Here is a 23,133-nt window from a genome sequence, read left to right as displayed (position 1 = left end):
CAAGTATTTTTTACAGTAATTTTGTTATATCACTTCTAATTATTTGTTATAAGTCATTTAAGACATGTCTGCTTTGGTGCTTCAATCGTGATTTTACTATATCAACCCTAATTAATTATTATGGTCATCTAATCATTAAAAAAATAATAACATTTCATAAGAAAGGTAAAATAAACACAAAATAAAATATCAACATAAAAAATTTGGTTCACTGTCAAAATTACATTAGTGCAACATAAATTGGGATGGGACAGAGGAAAACATAAGTAACATATATTATTTGACAATGAGATTAAAAGGATTCTAAATCACAATAATTAATAACTTAATATATATATATATATAAACAGTTGGTTGACTGTCGAAATTCTATCTGTGCAACATAAACTAGGACGGAGATAGTATTCATATCTTATTGAAAAATTATGTAAAAAGCATTGTAAATCACATAATTAACAACTTAAAAATTTAAAAGATATAAAATATTTGGATGAATTTCGAAATTATATCAGCGTCACTTAAATAGGATAGAAGAAAAAGTATTAAAACTCACAATAATTAAAAACTTAAATTATTTTAATGATTAATTATCTAAATTTTATTTGTGTCACATAAATTGAGGCAAAATAAAATCATATATTGAGCTTGTGCTAGCACGGGCACGTCGATATCTAGTTACAAATATAAATAGTAATATTTCTTTATGAAGTATGTTCAATTGAATACCTTTGGATGAACATAGGTGTTCTCCCTTGCTTTAATATACTAACCTAATGAAACTTTCCTTGTTTCTCCTAATCACAACTCTAAGTAAACATGAATATACGTAAAGGAATTTCCAAAGTTTAGAAGATATAGTTTCAATATGCTATCTCAGTGATGAATGCTAATGGAGAATACTGAGAAAACATCACTTTAGAGTTAAAACATACATATAGCAAATAATTTAAGTCATTTCCCCCTCAAGATTCACAGACACAGGCACAGAGCAGACATTAAAGTCAACTATGTACAACAAAAAAGAACACCTCAGTTTCAAGCCAGGTTGGCTACGCAAATCCTCATACAGAGAATGTAAATCCATGTAGATGCCTAGCATAGCACTATCTTTTCAAATTATCAAGAAAAGGAAGGCAAGGGAGCAAAGGCTTCATACCTGATAATTGACTTTAAAACGTCCAAGAAGCCGACAGAACTCATGATAATTATCATGATGAGCCAGACCTGTTCCAAGAAGGAGGAATATTTCATCAGATCCTATAACAGAACACAGCAAATGTAACAATCTAAACAACCATCTGCTTTCTCAATCTAGTTGATGCAAAATCAGTAGGAAACATCCTATGTTCATTTTACTTTCTCCCTCTCCCATCCCTCCATATCAAAAGCTTGAAGAAAATAAAGTAGGAAAAATATGTTAATAAACTCAAAAGACCGATCCAATGTAGGAAGTGCACTGCATCTATTGCAGATTATAAGCAAATAGAAAATACAGCAGCATTATTGCATAAAATGTGCTGCTTTATCAATGTTTATAGCTGACATGTAATGGATATTATTAAATATAAGCTTTCCTTTTAAGAGCTTTACCGACAGAGATTATCAGTTTGGTCACACGTGTATGTTTGATAGGTATAGTTCTGGGTACAACTACCAGATGGCATAACATCTTTTTTTGGTGAAGAATTGTTGGAATAGAAACTGTAAAGAATAAACAAGATTCAGATTTCCCAAATTTTTTAAATTCAGATAGAGACTTCCCATTCTATTGACAAATACTAATTAAGGATGTAAGGTTTTCTGCAAACCAATCTCATAAAAGAGACTTGGTGCTTTGCAAAGTCTTTGGTTCTGCAGTCTGCTTGACAAACTATATTAAGTTGATGCCTCACCTCAACCTCACAGCCTGAATCCATTTTTCTTCCTTTTTTGAGAAAGATAACCTGAATTCTATTTAACTAGGAACTTCTTAAATCCCAATGAAACCTTCTACTTAAACAGAGAAATCAGCACATGAACAAAAAGCTGCCATTTGAATGTACTGAAATGACTTACTGGAAAGCACATATCCAGTAGAGAGGCCTTTCTAGAGGCAAGTGCTATGTTAGCTACTTAGTTGTGAGCTCATGGCAGTTTCTTTTTTTTTTCTGAAGCCGGTAACTTTGTATATTTCTCCAAAGGCAATACATAGGCTGTACTGAAATCATATTTACATCATCTACAACTCTATTCATCTATCTCTTATCTAAACTAAATAGAATCTAGAACATCTATTATAGAGATGGTATCACTTGAATAAACTTGATTACACCAAAAACATAGTAACGTTTTTAAGCTTAATCTTTTGCATACTACTCTCTAAGTTCTCAAAACAACTAGCAATCCTCTCTTTCCATATTCCCCACCAGATACATGTTGGGACAATCCTCCATCTATCACTGTTCTTTGCCAGTACACCTGCTTCCTCCCAACCAACTCTGTATTATTTCTGTAATCTTCCCCGGTATTGTCCAAAATGCCCTTTAGATTTAAGAACATCCTCCAAAATTGTCCAATGACTTTGCAATGTAGAAAAAGATGGTTTACTGTCTCTGTATTTTCCCCACTGAAGAAGCATCTGGGGCAGAATTGTATCCCCCTTTTCACCAAATTGTCTTGAGTGAGGTCTGCGTCCTTGGCTAGTAACCAGACAAAACATGCTACTTCATGTGGTGCTTTGTTTTTCCATATGGATTTCCAAGGCCAGTTCCTTATACACAGGGAAGTTTTATTCAACCTGCTATAAGCTTTGCTCACCTTAAACTGGCCCTTCTTGCTGTCTTTCCACCATAATTTATTTTTACATATCTCTGAACCAGTGAACTGATCAATAATTCTAAAGAAATCAGCCACTCTTTGGATCTCCCAATCGTTCAATTGTCTACTAAAGTTAAATGGACATCCTTGTGGTGTGCAAAAGTCTGCAATAGTCTTTTGCTGATGGGAGACTGGTTCATAAATATCTGGAAATTGACGCTCTAGTCTTCCTGTCTCATGCCACTCATCTTTCCAGAAATCAGTTTTGGCTCCATTTGCCACTTTTATCTTAGTGTTGACCTTGAATTCCTCCCATAGTGCTCTGATGGATCTCCACACATTAACTCCATAAGGTGTAGCTATCTCCTTTGTCATCCAGTGATCTTCCTCTTCATATTTGGCTTTAATGACATTCCTCCTTAAAAGTCCGATTGTCATTACTGTATTTCCATAGCCATTTCATGCTCAGGGCCTTGCTCTGAGATTTCAGGTTCTTGATGCCTATTCCTCTTTTTCTTTTCCCAATAGATACTGCCTCCCATTTAACCAGATTCTATCCCTTCCTTTCATTGCTTCCTTGCCAAAGAAATTTGCCCCTAACCCAATCACACTACTCCATATTATGTTGATTGTGACTTTGCACCCAATGGCATTCCTAGATAGATAGCGGGTAGAGCTCTTATTCCTCAACCTAGGACTACATTTATTGATGCAAGATTTTGAACCTCATTGATAGGATATAAGTAGTTTTTCCTCCAATTGATGTTAAAAGTTGCTTTAAGGAATAATGCACGTGACTTATTTTTTATTTTTTCCAGTATTTTACACACAACTCCTAGTCAAATTGGGATTTCTATTTTTGATAGGAAACTGATTAGTTCTTTCTGTTATTTTTGGTAGCAAATTACTTGGCATTGTTAACAAGGTAAGATTACTAGGCACTGAATTTAAAGATAAAGAATTGATGAAAAATCTTGTTACAGTGACCGAAAGATATGAAGCATGTATAACTACCTTGGAAAATACACAAGATTTGTCCAAGATTACCTTGGCAGAGTTGTTAAATTCTTTTCAGGCACTGGAGCAAAGAAAACTTATGAGGCAAGATGGTATGGTTGAAGGAGCCTTAGTAGCCAGCGACAAAACTCAAAGCATGGGTAAAAATTTTAAAATTTACCTACCTTGTGAGCACTGTGGAAAAATGGGGCATCCACCATAATGATGTTGGAAAAGGCCAGACGCAAAGTTGCAGCAAGTGCAATCAGCTTAGCCATGAAGCAGTGATTTGCAAAAACAAATTTGAGAACCATGAAGCAGATGCACATGTGGTCAATGAAGAACAAGAAGACCATCTTTTTGTTGCAACATATATCTCAAGTAAGGTTTCAACAAATTTTCGGTTGATTGATAGTGGTTGCACCAACCACATGACTTATAACAAGAGTTTGTTTAAAGAATTAAAGACTACTGAAATATCCAAAGTTAGGATCGAAAATGGTGATCAGATTCTTGTTGAAGGAAAAGAAACTGTTGTCGTCAAAACAAGTTCAGGTAATAAAACAATTTCAGATGTTCTTTATGTAATTGATATTGATCAAAACTTGTTGAGTATTTATCAGTTGGTAGATAAAGGATACAACGTATCCTTTTGAGGAGAAGCATTGCGTTATCAATGATGGTGCTGGAAAAGAAGTTTTAAACATTAAGATAAGAGGCAAACATTTCTCATTTGATCCAATGGAAGATGTTTTTGTAGAACATGAAAAAGATCATAGGCAAGAAAAATTAGAAGATAATCTACTAATTAAAAAAGCACAAGAAAAATGTGAACCTGCTAGGTTTAAAGAAGCTTTCAATGTTCTTAAAGGAATTGAAGCAACAGAGGAGTTATCTATGTTTCAGACAAATAAAATAGGTAAGTTTAAATTCAAGATGCAGATGAAGCAGGAAGACATGCCAAAAGGATTTAGTAGTCAAGGGTTGCAGTCAAGACAAGAAGTGAATTTAGTTTACTACAAGATCAAAAATGAATTTGCAGATCTATTCACAAGATCACTTTCAGTTATCAAGTGTGGAGATCCCAAGACTAAAGACCAAAATTTTGTAGTTCCTAAAGCAAGGAGGAGTGTTAAAAGTTGCTTTAAGGAATAATGCAATAACATACGTGACTTATTTTTTGTTTTATTTTTCAGCTTTTTTACACACAACTCCTAATCAAATTTGCGATTTCTATTTTTGGTAGGAAACTGATTAGTTGTTTCTGTTATTTTTGGCAGCAAATGGGTTGTTTTTTTATGATAAGTTTACTCTATTTTTAGCTTTAATAGGGACAATTTAAGTTAGGAGTTGATGATAAATAATAAATGTTGCTTTACCAGAAAAGAAAAAAAAACTTCTCTCTCTTCTTCTCTAACTCATCTCTGTTTTCAGTCGCTTAGTTCTTGGCTCTCCTTGCTACGTTATTTTAACATTATTAAAACCAACAATATGCAACTCTGCAATCCCTTCAAACAGTACTAATGTCACCCTTAAGGGTCGTTTGGTTTGAATACAAATTATGCTGGGATTAGTTATGATGGGATAAGTTATACTGGGATTAATTGCGCCGGGATTATTTTTTATTGAGTGTTTGGTTTGTTGTATTCAAAGTAATATGCATGATATAACTTCTAAGAATAAGTTAGTTGATTATAAAAATACCCTTCATCTAATTTAGTTTTTTTTATATAATTTCTTTTCAAGCTTTAAATATTAATTCTTAAAAATAAAACTTCCATCTTATTTAACTTTTTTATGTGTGTATATTTCCATAATTATATTGTGTATTTTAAAATAAAATTTTCATCTTATTTAGCTTAAATTTTTTTGTGTATGCCTTCCTATAACTATATCGTGTGTGTGTAAAAAAAATCTTACCACATCTTATTTGGTTTGAAATAAGACTTCCAGCTTAAGTTTGTTAAAGTAAAATAGAATTTGTTGTTTATGTCACTTCATTTAAACACATATCACTCATATAATATAGAATATTAATATTCATTTTAATTGATATATACAATATCAATTTTTAAGTAATTAAAAAACTATTTAATTTAAAATATGTAATTTAGCAATGGAGTCAACACTTTTATTATTCTTAAGAGAAATCAAAATATATAAATAAACATAATAATTATTCAAATAAATTTAACGTATAATATATTCATAAATAAAAAATATATTTATATAGTGTAATTTTTTAAATAAAATATATGACTAATTATCATAAAATAACGAGTAGTAGAGGTTGTGAATGATATTATAAATGGTATTACAAATATTGTGAATATGCATGGATGTGAAAAGTGATTATAAAAGTCTGTGGGGTACTTTTGTCATTTTAATTACTTTAACCAAGGATAACTTATTCAGGTATTATTATACCACCAAGAGGGAGGGATAACTTATCCCGGTACTAATTAATAATCCCGAAATAAATTATCCCAAGTTGAATAACCAAACAAGCAATTATGATGCATTAAAATTTTATCCCAGGATTATCTATTCTTATCCCTCACACCAAACAACCCCTTAAGGTCTTTAATTGCTTCTCATTAGCTTCACACATTATAAGAGTATCATCTCGATATTGTAGATGGGTTATCTCCATATTCTCTCCTCCATTCCTAGCCACATTGAACTGAGCTCATGGCAACTAGTTACTTGTAAATTAACATCCTTGTTTTATTAATAAAGAGGAGTTCCTCTTATTATTATTCAATGGTGGTGTACAGCCAGGGTACTTGCTACCTTCCACCAACACAGACAGCGCAACTCAGCCCACCAAGACTTAGGCAAATGAGAAGAAATCCTATACGTTTTGTCTATGCTGAAATTTTAGTCTAGTATTCAAGGTTTGTATCCACCCCATTGACCACTAAACTACACTTTGTGTTTAAAGGACCACTAATATGACAACGGGTACCAAGATCACAAATAATCATGGTGCAGATCTAAAATGGAAGGTAAGGAGTTACATAGGAGGAAAAAAAAGAAAAGGAGGAGTTCAAAATGATGGAATAGCGCAGAAGACTAGTCGATGAAATCAAATCTAAAGAACTTTGGTTCAGAATAGGGATACAAGGGTGACGTAAAGATGGAGGAACCAACAATGAGATTCATTCCAAATAATTCAAAGAGGAGAGGAATTGGAGACCCACTTCATGTAAGATAAAATTAGCCCAACAGTTTCCTACTACCTAGTCAATGGAACGAAGGTTGCACACACACCACCTTCCCTTGACCTTGTGGGATTACACTGGGTATTTTATGGTTGTTGAATGCACGGAGCAAGATGATGGACATAGAAGGTGTACGAACAGCTCCAAATGGCTTTAAGGCAGGCTCAAGGAGCAATAGCAACACCAGATTTTCATATACTGTTCATGGATGAGACTCTAGAATTCTATGAAGCAGAGATACTTCATTGTTCCTCCTTGAGACAGATCCTAGTATAGTTGCAAGCAATGTAATGATTGAAAATCAATCTAAAAAGTGTGAAACTATTCTAGAGACAAAGTGGTGGTTAGAAAGTGAAAGTGGCGAAGATGAGAAAGTTATGATTGCTATGTGGTATATTAGGAGAGATAGGATTAAAAATGAGGATATCTGAGACAAAGTGGGAGTGACTTCTCTGGAAGCCAAGTTGCGGAAAGCGAGATTAAGATAATTCGAGCATGAGCATACGATGATGACATGCACGAACGCCCCACAAAGTTGTGAAAGATCGGCTATGGATGGATTCAGGAAAGGTATAGTAAGATCGAAGTAGTATTGAAGAGAGGTAATCAGACAAGACATGGCATAGTTGCAGCTCACTGAGGACATGGCCTTTCAAAGAAGGTGTGGAGGACACGGATTAGGATAGAAGGGTAGTAGGTAGGGTTGTGTCCATACTAGTAAGTAGGAGTGTATTGACTTATTATCCATTTTAGTAGTTGCGTTGGATGTGTGGTCTTACAAGGGCTGACAGGGTTAGGAATGAGATTATTTGGGAGAAGGTGGGAGTGGTATCGGTGGAGGAAAAAATGCGGGAAGTGAGGTTGAGATGGTTTGATCATGTAATGAAGAGGGGCACGGATGCCCCAGTTCGTAGGTGTGAGAGACTAGCATTAGATGGTTTCAAGCGGGGTAGGTGTAGACCGAAGAAATACTGGAGAGAAGTGATTAGACGTGACATGGAGAAGTTACGTCTCACCGAGGACATGACCCTGGATAGGAAGCTTTGGAAGAAAAACACTAGGATAGAGGGATAAGGTGGGTGGATGAATCGTAGTCCGTAGTTAGGAGGGTTTTGGTGTCTTTTGTTTGATATTGTACATTACTTTTGTGGATGTTGTATCTATGTTAGTTTTATCATGTTTCATGCTTTGAATATTTTTGTATATTGTCTTGTGTCTTGAGCCGGGGGTCTATCGAAAACAGCCTCTCTATTTCTTTAGAGATAGTGGTATGGAGTGCGTACATTCTACCCTCCCCAGACCCCACTAGGTACGAATATACTGGGTTTGTTGTTGTTGTAGTAGTCGTAGTATTACTTTTGTTACCTGTTCTTCAATTTCTATTAATATTTGTTGTTTCGTGTAGGTTGATTATAGTATAATTTTGTTGTCGTATGGTTATGCTACTAGCTATTGTTATTACTTTCTATTGTTTCTTTTATTTCCGATACTTCTTTTTATAGATTGTTTCTATCTTGAGCTAGGAGTCTAACAAAAACAACCGCTTCAACTCTGAGGAAGAGTTCGGGTCTTCTTACAATGTACCCTCACCAGACCTTACTTTGTGAAAATACACTAGGTATGTTTGTATTATTTTGGTAACAGGTGACCAACATTGAGCAATTAGCATAGGCGTTTAACTACAGAATTAGAGTACTCCAATGCCTTCCTAAGACTTCCACTATGTGCCTCAAACAGGGCTAACCAAGGAGTTGAAAAGAGACTAGTGGGTTGACAACATAGGTATTATCATAAAGGGGTAACCAAGTCATGATCAAGGTCAAAATATCAAATGTTCCAATATACTACAGGCCCGTTTCGCCTTATGAGATGATCATGATATGAAATCATATGAGATGAAGTTGATGTTTTGTTTGGACATGCAATTTGAAATTTTAAGTTGTATTTTTTTTCTTATAAACAAAAGAATCTCATAACTTGTGAAAACTATCAAAATTGCCTCAATTTTTTATACAATCTTACCAAAAAAGTTCATAACAAAAGCACACTATCACAAAATTATTCTAAAAAAAAAAAATACAACATTTATTAATCAAATGATAAATTTAGTGAATAAGAAATGATAAGAGTAGGAGTTTATTTGAAGTAATAATAAATCTTGTAGGCGTTTGGCCATGAAAATTGAAGTTGGAGGCGGAGTTGTGTTTGGCCATATCTTTTTGGAGAGATTTTTTAACTATGAAGGTGAAGTTGAAATTAGAAAAAAGTGAAAAAAAGTTGAGACTTGTTTTGACTTTTCCAAAGAGAACTTCAAGTTGTATTTGGAGTTATTATGGCCAAACATCAATTTTTAATAAAATGAAAAGATTTTCCAAAAAAAAAAATGAATATTTCTCATGGTCAAACAGGGCTATATGTTGGTGAGGGTAATGGTTAAATGAGATATAAATGGTTTAAAGATTGGTAAAAATAATAATATGAACTATAAATTTTATGTACATATGTAATAAATGGTGGGGTTTTGTTTACAAAATATAAACTTGTGGGTTAATTTTTGTATTTGATAAATCCCAAATCATGATTTGAAATTCCCATATCATTTTTTTGGAGAATTTGGAATTTCTTGTCATGATATGAAATCATGAGATGAAATCGCATGACCAAACGTTGATTTCATCTCATGATTTCATATCACATACATGAAATCGCATGTCTAAATGCCCACTAAATGTCCTTTATGTGCATAATAATGGGGAGATTTCACAGAAATTGCTTGTGGAAGACAAACAAAGGACAAAGAGAATTTCATTTGGTAACTGAAAATGTTGTTACAGAAAATAACAACATGAATTGCTCAAGTAAAGGTAGTCGTTATAAGGACTTTCTTTCTCTTGGTATAGCACTCCGCAAGCAAGGAGTGCCACACACGAGCAAAGCAAAAGGGTAGCAAATGTAATTTTCTCTTGCCACGATCCCAAATAGTCCTTCAAACTTCCATCAAAGCCCTTTGTGATGTTTTCGAAGTGTCTTGAACTGTGTCCCAGTTTCACCATTTGGCGTGGAGGGCTCAAAGTAAGGCATTTACAAGTCTTGAACAAGCTTTACTTAAGTTGGGGAGTTTGGAAAAAGAAATAAGCATAAAGGAGTAAAGGAGGATAATGACGGCGGACAAGTATAATACTTAAGGGGTAATAGGGAGTGTGGAGGAGTATCATGAAGGAATCAAACTTCAACGGAAATGTCACTTTCAAAGTTGGCAATGAAAATACTCAAACAAGGTCAGGTCAGTTTTTGGAGGCACAGATGGTTGGGTGAAGACACACATAACTGTCACCCATCCTTTTGACTTTCGCATATCAAATTAGAAGGAAGCATCAATATGTCAAGTAATATTGAGAGTAGTGCGAGAGCAAAGTTTAAGAGAGACTTGAAAAATTGGGGTTGGGAACTCCAAAGCCTGATGAAAATGCACTGAATACAAAGTATTACTCAACCAAGTCTGGACAGATATATGTGGAAAGGAAGGGGAAGCAGTATCTTCTTGGTCGGCCGTTTTAACCACAGGTTGTTGAAAAAGGAGTAGGTGTATCTGTCAGTTTGGTCTTTTACCACCGAAGAAGGTATGCAAGTTCATAAGAATGATGGCAAGGGATGCAATTCTACCGGCAAAAAACTTAAGGAAAAGGAAAATTGCATATGTAAGCCGGTTCTACACGTATAAACAACCGGGAGAAGATGTGAAGCACCTTCCAGTGTACCGCTGGGCTGCTAGACAGTTGTGGTGGGCATTCCTCAATGTTGGGGAAATGACCACCACAACTGGAAAGCAATTGACCAAGTATAATAATACATCCCAGGTACAGTGATGGACATGATGCATAGTAAGGGCTTTCCACAGGGAAGGAGAACCTAAATTGTACCTCCTCTAGCACTTATGTGGCTACTGTGGAAAAAGGAATAGGAGAACTTTTGATGGGGTACTTTGGCTTTGCACATATAAGGGCATGCCCTTTAGTTTTAATAAATAAATTTTGGAGCAGCTATGAGATTCTTGTTAGTACAGATGACGTATATTTTTCGGGGAACTATTTCTTGAAGGTTCACGTATAAAGGGTCCCCCCCACCCCCCCCCCCCCTGCCCCCCACAACATCAATAAAATTTACTCCTGTTATGTGACACTTTTCGCTTCTCGAGATTAAAACTATGAAAACTTTGACCAATACTTTAAAATGTACTCTTATCATATGACATGAAAAGAGTTGCACATATAGTACTTTTCAGGTACTATTTGAATATCTAAATTTTAATTTTAAAATATTGAGTTGATCTAATCCATTTTATCTTTGAAGACAAATTGACACTCGAAAAGTGAAAATTGTCACATAAATTGAGATGGAGGGAGTATTAACTTATCACAGAAAGATCTAAGATGGGATATTCCCACGATAGGCATCTACAGATTGGGATTCTAACACCAAAAGAGACACTGCCTCAAAATGGTCTTCAAGAGGGCTAAGCAGCGTGAGTGTTTTATTTTAGGCTTCTGGAGACCAAATTTATCTATCCTTTGGCAAGACCAGAATAAATGTCTGCAAATTCAATGGCCTAGCAAGGTTGGATATAATATTATCACTCTAGATTTACAACAAAAGTACAGCAATTAAATGTAAAATTTGATAAAATGCCACTCTTGGAAAGAAATAATCAAGATAACCAAAGAACTGAAACAGAAAATAAAATTATTGGGGAAGAAGAAATAACAGAAAAACCAGAGGCCAATCTTCATCTGCAAAGTTATATATAGAGTCATACAACTAAAGGTTGTCTACTATTATTGTGATGGCTATAAAGAGGACCAAGATTATTTAAGATACAACAATCCGATTCACCTTTCCCAGTTTGCATAATGTCTTTCGTTCCTGTCATCAGGTGTGCCAAGTATTTTACCCTAGAAGTATCATTTGTAAACAGCGATCTCCTCACTGAAGCCAGACGGACTAAACACTCTAAAGCCTGAAACAAAATTAAGCTTATTATGCTAGGCAATTTAATGCTACAAGAATAGGATTTGACTTGTGGACTGAAAAAGGAAAATTTTGACAACAATTTAGCAACTCAACTTTATTGTTCAAACCATCTATCACATAAGTTTATTAGTAAATCATTATAAGCAAAAAGATGAGGCATACATATAGCTAATTTCAAGCTGTGAAAGAGAGATTCTTATTGTTAGAATATCAGTAAGAATAGGAACAGTATATGGAATCCTAGTTGGAAAAGAAGTCTAATGTAGTTTCTATAAATAGGGTCTCAATGTAATAATTTAGACACAATTCAATAATAATGTTTTCTCCATTATTTTTCACATGGTATCAGAGTAGGTCTGGTGAGAAACTTATTGAGAAGAAAACTCAATAAGATGGTAATTGTGCGTCAATTTCCGGTGACTGTCAACGCTAACTTGAGCCCTCGTCTGTTTTATAAGTATTGTGCGAAAACCAACACCACCAAGAGGTGTGTAACATTCAGGCGAGCAAACCCCACTAATCGACTCTCAGTTCCGTCAATCCACGTGCCGTCACGTGCCGCCGATAGTATCAGGTCTGCGCCACCACGCTCATCACGCGCCGGCTCGTACAACAGTTTTCCGGCCAGTTTCCCGCAAGTTTCTTTTTTCAGTGAGGTCGACCCTGCATTCCAAGGTTGTCCCTCTAGCTATTTCTTGATTCCGGCCAGTTTCTGGCGACTGATTTCTTTTCTGGCGACAAAAAGAAAAATTTGGCGACTGATCATTTTTCTCAATTTAGACCTATGATTAAATCTGAACCCTTAATGAGGAGATCATAAAATCAAATGTCACGGTCCATGAAGAATCAACGAGGGGAAGGTCGATTTGAAAGATCTCGACCTAGGTGTAATTGTAAAATGTTTGAACATACTCGTAGAATATGCTATTTTTTGCAAGGTCGGCCGCTTAAAAATGTTCATGTTGCTCAATCTAACACCACAGGCAAAGAATATAATGAATATCTTCAATATCGAGCAAGTAAGCATATATTCTCTACTAAAGCCTCAACTGCACAATCTCCTCTCTTTGGATCATGGGTTGTGGACTCAGGTGCTTCCGATCATATTTTTGGTAACAAATCACTTATGTCTAATAGCATTTATTCACAATCCCTTCCTGCTATTACTTTAGCCAATAGGACACGAACAATACCAAAAAGAGTTGGACAAGCCAAACCACTATCTTCTGTCACTTTAGACTCTGTTCTTTATGTCCCTAGTAAACTCTGTTCTTTATATCCCTAGTTGTCCTTTTAATCTTACATCTGTTAGTTGTTTGACAAGTGTCCTTCATTGTAATATAACTTTTTTTCATGATTCTTTTATAATACAGGACCGTGGTACGAGACAAACGACTAGTACAAGACATGGATCAAAAGGCCTTTACCATCTTACCTCTTCAAACTCCTTCACAATATACTCCATTACAGACCCTCCAGACCTTATTCACAAACATTTGGGCCATCCAAGTATATCCACGCTACAGAAGATGGTGTCTAGTTTGTCTAATTTATCCATATTAGATTGTAAGTCGTGTCAATTTGGAAAACACACTCATGCTTCAATTTCACGTAGTAGTGAGAGTCGTTCAGAGTCTATGTTCACATTAGTTCATTCTGATATTTGGGGTCCTAGTAGAATCAGTTCACCTTTAGCATTTCGATACTTTGTTAGTTTCATTATTGTGAGAAAATACAAGAGAAGAATATTATTGAATTGTTGTAACTACATTATTACATTGAGGTCCTATTTATAGACAATACATTCTAATCATTTTCCTAATAGGACACTACATTACAATCCTTTTCCAAGTAGGATTTTATATGCTATTCCTATTCCTACTCATATTCTAACACTTCCCCTCAAGCTGGTGCATAGAAGACATATGTACCAAGCTTGTTATGGATGTAACTAATATGAGAATCGGTGAAGGACTTGATGAAGATATCTGCAAGAAAACTGATAAGGACTCTTTTGGACGTCTGGGAGACCTCAATTGAAACGGAACAAACTGAAAAAATGATCCAAAAAATAGTAAATATTGCCGTAAAGTCGATGTGTCGCTGGAAAATTGCCGAAAACTGGTATAAAATATATGGGTAATCTCGAAATCAAGAGACAATAGATCTTGAACATGAAAGTCACCGAAAACTTAGCCGAAACATGCTCACACGCCAGATTATTAGATTTGATGGTTGAAAAGTGACTACAATCTGAGGAAAAAAAAGTATATGGGTAAGGTTGAAATGATGACACGACCCCACTGAAAAAGAGAAATATGTGTAGGGTCGGAATGATGGCACGACCCTATTGAAAAAAATCTGATGAGTCGCCGAAAAGACGTATGAAACTATGTAAATTAAATCTGAGGAGTCACCAGAAAGATGCATGGTGCTATGCAACTGAGATATGAGACAGTAGTCCGGAAAGATGCACGGTGCTACGCAAATCAGATGTGAGAGTCACCGAAAAGAAATACGGTGCTAAGAAAAATAGATATGAAAAAGTAGTCACCGGACAGATGCATGGTGCTACGCAAAGATATGAGAAAATAGTCACTAGAAAGATACACAGTGAGGCAGTGACCCAACTTTTGCTAACATAATCATTGGCCAGACGGGCGGCATATATGGATTATTGCCGCCCGCCGGCAGCGGAAACTCTTTGATTCTTTACCAATAACCTGTCTTTGATACCATGCGAGAAAATATAAGAGAAGAATATTACTGAATTGTTGTAACTACATTCTTACATTGAGGCCCTATTTATAGACAATACATTCCAATCATTTTTCTAATAGGACACTACATTACAATCCATTTCCAAGTAGGATTTTATATGTTATTCCTATTCCTACTCATATTCTAACAATTATGAATTTTCAAGATGCACTTGGGTTTTCTCAATGAAAGATCGTTCTAAGTTATTTTCTATATTCAAAAAATTTGTGCTGAAATACAAAATCAATTTTCTATTCGTACTTTTCGTAGTGATAATGCCTAAGAATACTTATCCTCCCAGTTTCAGGAGTTTATGACACCAAGGAATTATTCACCAGACATCATTTCCATACACCCTTCAGCAGAACAATACAGCAAAAAGAAAAAATAGGCATCTCATTAAGACTGCTCGCACTCTTCTAATTGAATCCCATGTTCCGCTGCATTTTGGGGGTGATGCAGTCATTGCATCTTGCTATCTCATTAATAGAATGACATTATCTTCGATTCAGAATCAGATTCCCCATCCCATACTATTTCCTCAGTGGCATCTCTACTCTATCCCCTCATGTTTTTGGGAGCACATGTTTTGTTTAACTTAGCCACAGGAAAAGACATATTCGCTCCTCGTGCTCTCAAATGTGTCTTCCTTAATTGCTCTCGAGTTCAAAAAAGGCATTGATGTTATTAACCTGATTTGCGTCGCTACCTTATGTCCGCCGATGTCACATTCTTTGAATCTCAACCTTACTATACATCTTTTGATCATTCATCTTAACATCACTGAAGTCTTACTACCCATAACTCCAGTCTTGCCCACACCAACCTTTGATGAATCTACAATTACTTCTATATCTCCAACTGCAGTTCCACCACTTTTGACTTATCATCGCCGCCCCCATCCAGCATTAGTTCCAAATAATTCATGTCATGTGCCTGAAGTTGCCCCTACTGCGGACTTGCCTCCTCCTAGCCAATCAACTACACTTCAAAAAGGTATAAGATCCACTCGTAATGCTAACCCACATTATACTTTCTTGAGTTATCATCGTCTACCATCACCTCATTATGCTTTTATATCATCTTTGTCCTCTATTTCCATTCCTAAGACTACAGGTGAAGGACTTTCCCATACAGGATGGAAGCAGGCTATGATTGATGAGATGTCTGTTTTACATACAAATGGTACTTGGAAGCTTGGTCCCCTTCCTACGAGTAACTCTATTGTCGGTTGTCGTTGGGTTTATATAGACAAAGTTGGTCCAGATGGTTAGGTTGATCAGCTTAAGGCTCGTCTTGGTGCCAAAGGATATACACAGATATTTGGGCTTGATTATAGTGACATTTTCTCTCCCGTGGATAAAATAGCATATGTCCGTCTTTTTCTACCTATAGTTGTCGTTCATCATTGGCCTCTTTATCAGTTGGACATTAAGAATGTTTTTCTACATGGTGATCTTAAGGAAGAAGTATATATGGAGCAACCATCTAGTTTTGTTGCTCGGGGGAATCTAGTAGCCTTGAATGTCGATTGCGCAGGTCACTCTATGGTTTGAAATAGTCCCCTCGAGCCTGATTCAGGAAGTTTAGTACAGTAATTCAAGAGTTTGGCATGATTCGTAGTGGAGCCGATCATTCAGTGTTTTATAGCCATTCTGAACCAAATCTATGTATTTATTTAGTGGTTTATGTTGACGATATCGTTATCACCGGCAATGATCAAGATGATATCACTAATTTGAAGCAACATCTCTTTCAGCATTTACAGACTAAAGACCTCGGCACACTGAAATACTTTTTAGGTATTGAGGATGCTCAATCCAAATCAATTATTGTTATTTCTCAACTCAAGTATGTCTTAAGACATTCTTGAGGAGATAGGAATGATGGAATGCCGACCCATTGACACTCATATGGATCCAAATGATAAACTTCTACCAGGACAAGAGAAGCCACCCAGTAATCCTGGGAGGTATAAGCGATTGGTTGGAAAGTTGAATGAGAGTTATCTCACAGTGACCAAACCTGACATCTCTTTTCCTCTGAGTGTTGTAAGTCAGTTTATAACTTCCCCTAGTGATAGTCATTGGGATGCAGTTGTTCGCATTTTGCGATATAAAGTCATCTTCAGGTAAAGGACTACTCTTCGAAGATCGAGGCCATAAGCATATCACTGAATATACAGATGTTGATTGGGCAGAATCACTCTCTGATAGACGTTCTACATCCGAATATTGTGTTTTAGTAGGAGGTAATTTGGTGTCCTGGAAGAGTGAGAAACAAGGTGTGGTCGCTCGATCTAGTGCAGAAGTAGAATATCAAGCAATTGTTGCAGCAACTTGTGAGCTAGTTTGGATCAAACAATTGCTGAGAAAACTAAAATTTGGAGAAGTGTATGAAATGGAGCTTAAATGTGATAATCAAGCGGCTTACATATTGCATCAAATCCGAAATTTCATGAAAGGACAAAACTCATTGAGATTGATTGTCACTTTGTGAGAGAAGATATTTTCCAAAGATATTGTTACAAAATTTGTGAAATCGAGTGATCAGCTTGCAGATATTTTTACAAAGTCCCTCACTGGTCCTCGTATTAACTATATTTGTGACAAGCTCGGTACATATGACTTATATGCACCAGCTTGTGTTAGAATATGAGTAGGAACAGGAATAGTATATGAAATCCTAGTTCGGAAAGGAGTAATATCGTGTCTATAAATAGGATCTCAATGTAATATTTTAGACTCAATTAAATAATATTCTCACTGGTCCTCGTATTAATTATATTTGTGACAAGCTCGGTACATATGACTTGTATGCACAAACTTGTGTTAGAATATAAGTAGGAACAGGAATAGTATATGAAATCCTAGTTCGGAAAGGAGTCTAATATAGTGTCTATAAATAGGATCTCAATATAATAATTTAGACTAAATTAAATAATAATATTTTCTCCATTATTTCTCACACTTGTCAAATCCATTCTCTTTCTGTGATTAACAATAACAACAAACCAAGTGCAATCCCACATTTAGGGTCTGGGGTGGGTGGTGTGTACTTCCCCTTGCCTTGTAAAGGCAGAGAGGTTGTTTTCGATGGACCCTCGGCTCCAGTGTAACATATCAAACTCAAGTATGAAAAGAAAATACAGTAAGTAGAAATCATGTTAAGAAGTAACTAAAGCAATGGAAGGTAACAAATTGAAGAATAAGATAGTAGTAGGGAGTACTAGACAACGCTCAAATACCCACTAAACTTCTACCCAAATCCTCACCTTCCATAGGAGGTCATGTCTTCAGTGCGCTGGAGGTATGTCCTACCTTGTCTAATCACCTTTCCCCAAGACTTCTTTGGTCTACTCTGCGTCTCTTCCTACCCATTACAGCCAATCTCTCACACATCCTCACAAGGGTATCTGTGCATTTGCTTTTCACATGTCAGAACCATTCACAGGAGGTCACCCCACATTATTCCAATATCTTTGTTCCTAATTCTATCTCCTATATGCCCACCTATCCATCTCAACATCTTCATTTCCGCAACTTTCATCTTCTGGACGTGCGAGTTCTTGACCGGCCAAACTCTACCCCATATAACATAGTTGGCCTAACCACCACTTTATAAAACTTTACCTTTAAGTCTTAGCGACACATTCTTATCACACAAGACATTGAATGTGAGCCTCCACTTCATTCCACTCCGCTCTAACACGATGTGTAGCATCATTGTCACTCTCTGTTTCTTTGTATTAAAAACAAAAGATACTTGAAACTTCCTATTTCGGAGATGACTTGAATATCGATCCTTATTTCCCTATTCACGTGGGTAAGGTCACTAAACATGCACTCCACGTACTCTGTCATAGTCTTGCTCAACCTAAATCTTTTAGACTTCAAAGTCTATCTCCAAACCTCCAACCTATTATTGACTCTGTCGTGTGTCAGTATTATGTCTTCTGTAAATGTCATACACCATGGCACCTCCCCTTGATTATGTCGCGCCAGTACATCCATCACGAAGGCAAAAAGAAATGGGCTAAGATTCATCCTCGATGCAACCCCATCTTAATCGGGAAGTGCTCCGAGTTTCCTCCAACTATCCTCGTATCAAGTCTTGGCTTCTTCATAAATGTCCTTAGTTTCCCTAATACAATAACATACCCAGTGTATCCCCACAAAGTGGCGTCTGGGAAGGGTAGAGTGTACGCAATCCATACCACTACCTCAAATGAAGTAGATAGGCTATTTTCGATAGACCGTCGGCTCAGAACAAACAACATTATAACAAATATAAAAACAAACAACAAAATGGGATACACACCACTATATTAATAATGAATCAAGGCACCCACAGAGTAGTACTATACACAATCTATCCAAAATCAAAAACATCACTAAAACAACACGAACAGGAAACTACAAGGCACGCATAACACTACGGCTATAGGCACAGCTACAAACAAAGCACTCCTTCCGACTAATAAGGACGCACTGCTACCCACCAACTTCATGAGTGTGTCCAAGTCTATTACAATAACTACATCTAGGTCGAGATCTTCCAAAACGACCTCCCCCTCGTCGATTCTTCATGGACTGTGACGTTTGATTTTTCGATCTCCTCATTAAGGGTTCTGATTTAATCATATGACTAAATCAAAATCAGTGATAAACATTAGCATAAATTGTACTAAACCGCCGAAAATATCAAAAAGGGTCTAACAGATCTCGCTGAAACTGACAAAGGAGCCAATAGTGGTGTTGGTTTTCGATACTGACGGAAATAAAAGATGATGTAAATCAACCCTGACATTCGCGGAATATGATGCATAGTGACCTGTCTGATTGAGGTTCTCACCAATGCTCTGATACCATGTGAAATATATAAAACAAGAATATTATTAAATTGTGTATCTACATTATTACACTGAAACCCTATTTATAAACACTACATTCCAATCCTTTTCCAAGTAGGATTCTATATACTATTTTTATTCCTACTCATATCCTAACAACTACATTTACATGTTTCCACAAGAATGCGAAATAATTTGTGGATGACACAACGAGGCATGCACAGTCAAAATTTACTCTCCTATTTTACAGCGTAGTGACAAAATTAGCTCCTTTCTGGAAAAAAACTGAAGTCCCACACAAAGAATCCTTCTGATAAGTTTGTGGAAATAGAAGGTAATCACATGTTTAAGCATCAATTCTCTAATTTCATCCTATTAGAGTGACTGTGTCGGAGAGAGCAAACAATAACAAAAACTATTAATTATAGGCATAAATTAATGAATAAATAGTTCACGTATTTAACATGTTTTATTGGTGTTCATGCGTTTAAAATGTTCGTAACAATCAAATAAAATGTAACATAATCATGTAAACCATGATTAAAGTCAGCAACTAGAGATTTGATAACAAAATGATTTATCATGGTTTCAAAGCAAAACTATTTAATCATGTCAATAACAAAGCAAAAATCCACTTGAAGGCACCAGAAACAGAAAGATACAAACCTCCTTCGATATGTTTGGCTTACTAATCTCATAATAGTCAAAAAAAATTTGCACCGTCGATTGATCCTCCAAGACTTGCTTCCATGAAGATGGGATCTGCAACAATGTTAAGTCAGCAGTATGAGATTTTTGCAGATAGGTTAGACAACTTGATAAATGCATGTTATACAAGATAAAACCACCTGAATAGTGCTAAAATCGTCCGAACTTTCATCAACTGTTGTTCCCATAAAGTCGAATGATAAACATTTTAGGGACAGAGTAAGAGCCAGTTCTTGTAGTTTGCTGCTAGCTGCATCCTCAGAAATTGTTGCTGCATATTACGAACAAGAAATAACAGAGATAAGTAAATTGAAGATAACAGCTTTAAATATCATAAGTATGCCTGTATCTGATGGGGTATTACCATCATTTTTCACTTGGGACATTGATGTCAGGGATATTTGGAATACTTGAAGAAGTGATTGATCTCTGAAGGAGCAAGCCACTCTACGATGTTGTGCTGATGGCAATTCAGGACTGGGCTGGATATTTTGCAATCAAGAAAATGTATAACCACATGAGTTTATTAACTGGCTGATTCAAAGAACTTTATCAATTAAGGAGGTTAAATCTATATACATTATTATGTCCAAAATCAAAACACTTGAAATCAGAAGAAGTACCTAACTATAATATTGCAACACTTACAACATAAGACACAGTTAATCATTCTCTTCAACTCATAATACTAAATTAAATTCCAATACAATGATCTCGAGTCTCTCCTGAATTAAAGCAAGAGCTGGACTAAAAAGGTAAGAGTTAATAAGATACAACCAAGTAATTTTATTTTATTTTTGGAAACTGGTAATTTTGTTTATATTTCCATCTGAATAAAACAGTACACGGGTTGTACTGAAACCATATTTACAAATCTATTCCAAAATACTACGATCCTATAGTTAAATCGAGTCTAAAACATCAATAATAGAGATAGTATCATTTGAGTACAACTGATTACCCAAAACATAGTATCAAAGAACAATTCACCTTGATCGTCTGCATACTATGTTCTATATTCTCAAAACACCTAGTGTTCCGTTCCTTCCATATTGTCTGCCAAGTGCTAGTAGGGACAATTCCCCATCTACTTCTGTTTTTAGCCTGCATACCTGCTTCCTCCCAGCTCTGAAGTGCTTCGGTAACCTTTCCGGGCATAGTCCAAGATATGCCTTTGAGATACAGGAACAGCCTCCAGAGTTGGCATGTGCTCTTGCAATGAAGAAATAGAGGGTTATTGTCTCAGCAGTTTCACCACAAAAGAAGCATCTAAAACATACTGTTATCCTTCTCCTCATCAGGTTATCTTGAGTCAGTACTGCCTCCTAGCTAGCAGCCATACAAAACAAGCCATTTTGTGTTGTATTTTGGTTTTCTAGATGCATTTCCAACACCAATTGCTTAGTTGTTAATTTGGAGTGATTCAGGCTATTGTACACGTTATTCACCTTGAAAGATCCCTTATTACTTCCCTGCCACCATTAAACATCTTGCCCGCCTCCAAACCAATGAATTCTTCAAATGTGCTAAAGAAGTCACACAATCTTTGGATCTCCCCATCATTTAACTGTCTTCTAAAGGTGAAGCTCCAACCTTGAGGTGTCCAATGGTCAGTAATAGTCCTTTGATGATGAAGAACTAGAGAGTGTATGTCTGGGAAGAGTGATCCAAGTTGCATGCCTCATGCCAATAATCCTTCCAAAAGTCGGTCCTTTCCCGGGTTGCCTGTCTCATGCCAATCATCCTTCCAAAAGTCAGTCCTTTCCCCATTAACCACCTTGATCTTGGCATTTGCCATGAGTTCATTCCACAAGGTTCTGATAGACCTCCATAAACTTACTGTAACACCTCATATTTCAGGCTAAGGTTTGAACCGATCCATGTATGTATTTGAGTTTCAAAGCAGTGTTGTGAAAGGAGAGCACCCTGTCGCCAAAGGCAAGAGGCGATGTGATGACACTCTGTCGCCTATTACTGGTGAGGCAATGCCAAATCCAAAAGGCGGGATAATGGCGAGAAAGGCGACTTGGTGACGTGGCAAGAAAGGCGACAATGGCGCTGCCTCTTTAAAAAAAAAAAAACTGCCAGTGATTTAGGGTTTTAAAAGTTAAAAGGCAATAATAGGGTTTTATCTGCAATTTTGCACTAACGCGACTTCTCTGACTCCGACAGTCCGACCAGCTACTTCTCCCAACTTCATAGCCAGGAACGATTCTTCTTCTTCTTCTTCAGTTAACTGCTAACCTCTGTTTTGTTATGTTCTATCCTCTGTTCGTTCTGTTCAGTTCTTCTTCAGTTGGAATCTGCCCGTTTCTTGAAAAAAGTTCTAGAGCCGTTCGGATAGACTGAAAAAAAATGGCTTTTAAAAAGTACTTTAACTTTTGGAAGCGCTGAAACTTATTTTAAAAATAAGCAGTTACGTGTTTGGATAAAAGTGCTAAAGCTGAAAAAATTATTGATGTGTTTGGTAGACAATTGTTGTTAGCACTTTCTTTTAGTCAAAATGTCTGAAATACCTTTATAGTTGTTAACATTATATAAAGTTGATTACTATTAGATTTTTATTTTTAAAATAATTTAAATTAAAATTAATTTATATTTTAATTCAATTTCAATATAAACTACTTCATACATTTATTTTGAAAAATATTTTCACGAATGAATAAGTTACTTGTGCTCCATTTTTCTTCTTAAAATCGAACAAAAGAGATCCAAAAAGGAGCAAAATTTGTTGTTTCAGCTATATGGATCCGTTTTTCTTTGAGAATT

The 23,133-nt window shown here is 36.0% G+C and overlaps 1 protein-coding gene across 9 annotated transcripts in view; it reads right to left on the bottom strand.

Moving 5' to 3' along the window:
* The window catches only part of LOC107878454 (exportin-7-A), a 102,388-nt gene that overhangs the window by 58,030 nt on the left and 21,225 nt on the right, over positions 1-23,133 (bottom strand). For all 9 annotated transcript variants that reach the window (XR_001676887.2, XM_016725475.2, XM_016725494.2 and 6 more), the window contains exons 5-9: positions 20,729-20,846; positions 20,505-20,635; positions 20,323-20,418; positions 11,907-12,030; positions 1,157-1,224 (exon numbers count right to left, since the gene is read on the bottom strand). Coding sequence is in view for 8 of the 9 variants with exons in the window: in XM_016725475.2 (XP_016580961.1) it covers positions 1,157-1,224; positions 11,907-12,030; positions 20,323-20,418; positions 20,505-20,635; positions 20,729-20,846 (537 nt within the window). In the remaining variant the exon portion in view is untranslated. The remainder of the gene's footprint in view (positions 1-1,156; positions 1,225-11,906; positions 12,031-20,322; positions 20,419-20,504; positions 20,636-20,728; positions 20,847-23,133) is intronic.

Source organism: Capsicum annuum, chromosome 1, assembly GCF_002878395.1.
Source record: "Capsicum annuum cultivar UCD-10X-F1 chromosome 1, UCD10Xv1.1, whole genome shotgun sequence".
Lineage (NCBI taxonomy): Eukaryota > Viridiplantae > Streptophyta > Magnoliopsida > Solanales > Solanaceae > Capsicum > Capsicum annuum.
This window is presented reverse-complemented; position numbering and strand designations above follow the sequence as displayed.